At 36.7% G+C, this 6,726-nt stretch overlaps 1 protein-coding gene across 1 annotated transcript in view; it reads right to left on the bottom strand.

The window, feature by feature from the left end:
• Nucleotides 1-214: 214 nt before the first annotated feature.
• TERT (telomerase reverse transcriptase) overlaps nt 215-6,726 on the bottom strand; it is a gene marked incomplete at its 5' end in the record, with an annotated part of 24,344 nt that continues 17,832 nt past the window's right edge. Inside the window, 5 exon segments of the mRNA XM_009696548.1 lie at nt 215-280; nt 608-734; nt 2,184-2,369; nt 4,169-4,240; nt 6,032-6,145. Coding sequence (XP_009694850.1) covers nt 215-280; nt 608-734; nt 2,184-2,369; nt 4,169-4,240; nt 6,032-6,145 — 565 coding nt within the window.

The raw sequence follows: 6,726 nt of genomic DNA, 5'->3' as shown, positions 1-6,726 counted from the left end.
GAAAATCCATTTGGTGAAGTATCACTTAAACACACACATCAATATAATCCTGAATCTAATAATATTACGTAAGAACAGTGTTGAAAGAAGAATAACGTCACTACTGACATTTACCATCGCACATTAATATGGCACACTTTTTCCTAATCCATAGCTCCACCATGTGTCAAGAAAGAATAATGAAATATTCAGAATGACTGCAGAAGATAGTGACCTACCTGTAAGCCTGAAGTAAAAATATCTTGTAGATGTTAATGAAAACTGTTCTAAGGCTGTTGATCTAGAACAGAACAGAAATAGAGCTATAGGAATATTTTAGTGTCATGATAGGATTTGTTCAAGTTCAACAACATAAGATGATTTAGAGATCTAGAGAAAAAACATTTTACGCTAAACTTCAAAGATTTCTTTTATGTACCGAAGTTAACAATGTTGTGAAGGCTCAGTTCTGGAAGGTGCTGAGACCCCACGTTTTAGCTGATGTCAACATTTCCAAGCTATGTGGATTACCTCTCAAAAACAACTCTTTATGTTAGAACTCAAAGCAGTTTTAACACTCTTTATCACAAATCATAATATTTCCAAACATCCATTTCCATATTCCCACCTGTAAATCAAGAAATAAACAATGGCATTTCAGTTTGAGGACTGTAATCAATTTGTATTTCATGTTTTTTCCAGCTGTTCTACTTGAATTGAAGGAAAGACTTGATCTGATAGAAGTACAGGTATAACTAGAAAAAAAAAAAAAAGAAAAAAAGTAGTTAAACTCCATGGGCTAATAGACTAAACTAAATTCTGTAAAGTAAGCTTCATGTAACTTCTCATGTTACAGAGATTGCCTGCTAATCAATGAGCCAATAGCTAAAAGATGACTGTAACTAAATTCAATTTAGAAAGATACTAGACATTGTGGCATTAAGGCTACTAGCTATGGAATGACTTCAATACCTCAGGGCTGAATAATTCACCCTGCTAAAAAACCCAAACCAATAACCTTAAACACAAACTAGATGTATTTCTAAAACACATGGTCTAGCCAGATGATTATTAATTAGTCCCGTGACAACCAGGTTATACTCTGATCCATGCAACGCAGGAGCTTAGGAAGCCACCTCAGTTTACCCTGGCATTCCAATTACTTAAGTCAAGCTTATCAAAAGCAAGGTGGCCTTTGTAACAAACACCCTCAGAATTCTGATTAGTGTCCCCCAGACCAGTAGCACTAATGCCCTCGTCAACATAAACTGTTCCTTTTAGAAACACAGCTAGCAAATAAATCTCTTTGGCTATGGATTTCAGTCCTCTGTTGTTACACAATCATGTCATATAAATTCCTTTCCTAAGCTGACCAAGCTTCTCTGTTTTGGAAGACTACTGAAGAACTTCACCACTCTAGTGATAGAAAATCTCCTCCTAATTTTGCACTTAAATGTATGCATGGGCTGTTTATACTAATTATGGTCGGTATACAGCAATATTATCCTTCAGTTTAAACAGTTTTTTCTTGTTAATCTTTAGCAAATGTTTAATGCCATCTCTACTAGTCCATGTAAAGGGTCTACAGAGCTTTTCAGTAGGATATTTTGTACTGTCCCAAGTTCTATGCCACTTCAGATTGCTTTGTGTATACAGTCAAGGTTGCTAGTTTAAAGAGAGGTTACTTCTCCTCTACACTACCGTCTGAACTGTACCAGAGGGAACACCTCTGATGTTCAAAGGATTACTAGTCCCTCTAGACTAGACAAAATTAAACCCAATCTGTAGTTCACATAACACTTACTGCTTCTTTTAGAAGGGTACAAAAAATAACAACTTCAGAACAACAAATGTAGTTATATGATATCAGGTACAATACTGATAATGGTGAAAGAAGCTGAACTGAGGTGATCGAATAAACTTTCTCAGAACCATCTAGTCACCATACAGCATATGACTTCTGGTCACCAGTGACTTGTGCCACATTCAATGGTGTTAAAGGTATGTACATTCCATTAGGATGGAATAAAGAATATTCTGCTGAGCAGCCTGCTATTAAACGCTTAGATTACTATATAAGAAACATAATTGTAAAACCTATTTTGCAGTTAATTCAACTACACCATTCACAAGACACCCTTGTGCTTCTCACACTATGTACAATATATGGTAAAGATGATACTGGAGTATACAACTCTATTTACCTGGAGTAATCGCAGTAAACCTCAAGTGTCTGTATATCTAATAATAAACCACACCACGGGATCAAACGACAATCTGGCAGCTGTTTAAATTTGGAACATCCTGGGATATCATCAACAGGAAAATTCACGACTGTCTTATTGGGGTTTATTAAAAAGCCATACTCGGGAATACCTGTTGCTAGAGTCCTAAAACAGATATAAACAGTTAGCCTAACTCCCCCTGCAAAAGCAAACAAAAAACCCCACCATGCTGCAAGATTCATATGATCTTGCATAAAAGGACAGAAACCAAAGAATAAAGGGAACCACAGTCGACTCTTTAGGTTAAGGAACACAGCTAGAAATAAAAAAAATTGAAGATATTAGAGGTAAATAAACACATAAAATAAATAAATAAGCTTAAGGATATGAGGATAACGGAGAAAAACTTTTACAGATTAATGTAAATTAAGAACTTAAGCCATGGAACATTTAAGACAAGCTGCATAAACCACACTTACAGAAACCACTGAGCTCAAAATCACTGGAAAAAGACAGATGAAGAGTTATTGTTTTTGAAAGTTAATGAAAACAAGGAGAATTCACATAACAGGAACCTCATTTATCTGACAAAAAGCTTTGAACTTTCTTCACAAAGTTTTCCCTAAGGATGTTTTCATTTCCAGAATGCCTGCTGATTACCTGCTAGACATTGGATCAGAAGTGTCCTCACATGGACAAGCAGCAGTTTGTCTTACTTGGCAATGTACTAATGTGCAGGCTCTTCTTCTTGGGTAGTAATAGTCATAACACTGTCTCCTCAAAATTAATTTCTCGAGTCCCCCAGTCCCAATACTACACTAGAAAAAACTGTTACTACTCTTTCGTGGCACAAAGCTCATAGGATCTGTAAGCATTTCTAGAAAACTTGCACAGAAGAGGTTACTTGTCTACAGAAAATCAACATAGCTGATGCAGAAGCTGATATAGAACAAAGATGCAGATAACTCCAAAGGGCAAGCAGGACAATACCTGCAATGCTATTGCAAGTGACATTATGCTGAAAAGATGTTCTAGAGATTAATAGCTTGAGACGTCCCTAGCCTCTTAGTTTGGCTTATCATTTCCAGCACTGTAAATCCACACAAGACCAGAAGTTTCTTCCTGTTCTGATAAGGAAATGAGGACAAATGAAGTCTTCAAAGTACACTATCCACTATTTAGTAAAATTTATACTTCAAACTGTACTTAACTGATTTCCCCATCACCTTTCAGGCTCACAACAGAGCCGCATCTTTCCAACTATTGAATACTGTGTTGCAGATGCTAAGCTTTTCTTCAAGACCTCTCCTCTGGATCCTTAAAACTGGCTTTGGCTTCAGCAGAATTCTTCTTGGGTGCTGATGGCACATTCATATCCATGGTAACTAGGAACCTCTTTTAGGGTGTTCTGAAGGGCACATAGTTCTGAAACACTCTAAAGAATTACTGTCTGAAAACATCTGTGTGAGTTGCAGGCTGCCATGCTATCAGTATCTTCAAACACTCGTCCCAGAATATTAATGACCAGAAAGTTCTCAGCAATATTGGACCAGAGAAAAGTTGCATTCTTTCCTCGGGAACAGAAGGTAGCAGCACACCTCCCTGATAAAAAAGTTGTAAGAATGTAACTAAAACATCTTAAAAATTTGAGGGAAAATGTTCTTTGGTTAGTCTGCACTACTAATTGCTACTTGAAGCTCCATCAAGGTCAGTAGCTAGGACCCTAGTTTATAGCAGGAATCCCCCACCATGTGAGTTGCAACAGATTGTTAGCTGGCCATCAAGAATGTAGCTATTAGGATTCTTCCCAGCACAGCTGACCAGCAAGGACTCCAAAACAGCCCTTGATTATTAATCCATAAAACAAATATACCTATATGCACAAGCATATATAAAGATGAAAAAGAATGACCTAAAAGATGTTAATGCTTATTACTTTGAAGACTGTGTCTTTAATAGCATACCTTAGAAAAGTTCTTGCCTGCATTAAATGTGGCGTAACCAGCAAAAAGTCATCAATGAGACGTATTAGGACTCTGTAATCAAGAAGAAACTGATGTTAGACTTTTTTATTTTTTTCAAATTTTTGTCATACTCTTCAGAGCAACAATGTGCCCATTTTAATTCACAAGAAGGTAGAGGCCAATATCATCTTCAAATCGAGACTCATGAAGAAATTCTCAGTTCTTCTTCTTTCCTAAAAATAAATGAAACAAAAAATAAAAATAAGAAAGCAAAGGGGCTGGTTACATGAAACAGGACAGGAATTTATACCACACAAGCTACTCCACAGTAGCTTCTTGGATGCAGCATTTTACACTTTCCCAAGGGAGAATTTGCAGTATCTTAATCCACAAGGCAAGGAAAGGAGGTGTAATATCAGGTACACAAGCAGATAGCGGTTTGTTGATGTGCTCTAACTCTGTATCTTCATTTACCATTTAACAACTTATTTGTGAAGCTATAACTTAAATGTAAAACAGGCTACTGTCTACCACTGTAAAGGCTGGAATTTTCTCTTTCAACAGAATTCAGGCCTCAAGCACGCCCATATTTTTCTGATAAATCCTGCCTATTAGATCATAGAGATGAAGCTCTGGAGATGATCTTGTCCAGTCTCCTCTTCAAAGCAGGAGTACTGCTATCACAATGATCAGATCGGCTGCACCTTTGCCTAGCCAAGTCAACAGCCAGGTTATTTTTTTGACTTAAAGGCCAAATGAAACTACCAAAATCATTCAACAGACACCTAAGTAACATTCTAAAATCTGCTGTATATAAAACCAGATGCAACATTAAGGACCGCGTTCTTCTCAATCAGTTTCGTAATTTCAGTATGTATGCACACATCCTTTGAAAGCAAAAGATAGCTGTTTAGACTGATACCATCACAGCACCCTAAAGCCTATAAGAAGTTCTCTACTATTTTTGTGGGGAAATGTTTAAAATTCTGAGACTTCCCATTACCCCGTGATCCTCCCAAGAAGAGACACCAGACAGATGCACTTAACTTGAGTACTCCTACACACTTCTTAGTTTCTTTTTTTTTTTTCTTAGGACAGAATTCACAGTAATGGAGGGAGATGTGTGAACACAGACAAGCTTCAGAGTCCAGCTCATGTCGAAAGACACTAATCTGGGATTCAGCTGCAGATCAGTACATATGGAGGTAAACAGGACTGCAAAGTTTTTACAGCTAATAAAGAGGTAGAGCTTTTATCAAGCTAGCTTTCTGTCAAGCACCTAAGAAGCAAGCATGAGCAGGGCATAAAGACAGAAGATGTACCAAGAGCCACACAGGGCTTCAAACAAGAACCAACACGCCTTGTAAAAAATCTGCAGTAAAGCCATGACCTTGATAAAATGTTACGATTTACAGACGGTGGATTGGAAAGCCCTCAGGTAGAAGCCTGGAGTATCAGAAAGCCTGTAATGAACATCCCATTTTGTTTGAGGACAAAAGACCACAGACATTGAGGGAATGAGCACAGGAGAACCATAAACTTCTTAGATGTACAAGAAGAGCTCATTAGACTCTTTACAACATCCATAAATACTGCGCTCTTTGTAAGAACAAGTTTCCTACCCATAGATCTAAGAAAGCTTCTTTTCAGTACTTTTCTTCCCAATCTTATGACAAACAGGGAAATTCCCCTCACAAAACAACCACAGTGACAATGAAGCTGTAGAGATGTTTGTGTGTGCCACACTCCTATTGGAGAGCTGGAAATCCTTGAAATTCAAAATTAAACTTCAGAGAAAATGTCTAACACATATACTATGTATTATGTACTACTACAATAAAGCACAGAACAAAGCATCCCTACCCATCCTGCTGTACTCCACAGAGCAATTTGTTTTCCATGTCTCCATAGCATAAGCTGCAAAGTAAGGTTGACAAAATGGAGCCCTGTGGAATTCCACAGCTCTGTAAGTAGTACCTAGTAAAGAATAAAAAAAATAAAATAAAATTCAAAACATGCAACAAGAAGATTGCAATAGCCATTAAACATCTACTTATTTTTTTCAAGTATAATACATATGTTTCAATAAGAAATATTCTACATGTTTGCTAGTTAGCCTTAAATTTGTTTGTTCTTTCCTCTAAGAATCTACTTATGGCTCGAGAAGTTTTAAGTTAAACAGTGAAAAAAACCCACTAATACACATATTCCTTTCTTATTAACAAACTCCAGTAGACAACTGTCATTAAGTGAAAGTAATTTTATAACTGATCTCAAACCACAATGCTTCCTTCCTCCTTCAGCTGCCAAGCCACCCTTCATTTAAGCTTCGTAATTCTTTATGTTGTATCTTACACAGCTTTAAAAGAAGTGTTCTTGTACAAGAAACAAAAGTGCACTGGACAAAATTTTCAAACTATAATTTACTTATTTTTAATTATTATTGAGCTGTTTATTCTTTGTTTATACTTGTACAGCATGACCTGGCCAAGGAAAATATTTTCTTGGGTTTTTGTTTTTGGACTGGGTTTTTTTGTTTGGTTTTGTTTGGTTTTATT

This window comes from Cariama cristata, unplaced genomic scaffold (assembly GCF_000690535.1).
Source record: "Cariama cristata isolate BGI_N322 unplaced genomic scaffold, ASM69053v1 scaffold9600, whole genome shotgun sequence".
In the NCBI taxonomy this organism is placed as follows: Eukaryota; Metazoa; Chordata; class Aves; order Cariamiformes; family Cariamidae; genus Cariama; species Cariama cristata.
Note: the sequence above shows the minus strand (reverse complement) of the source record. Positions and strands in the feature narration are given on the sequence as shown.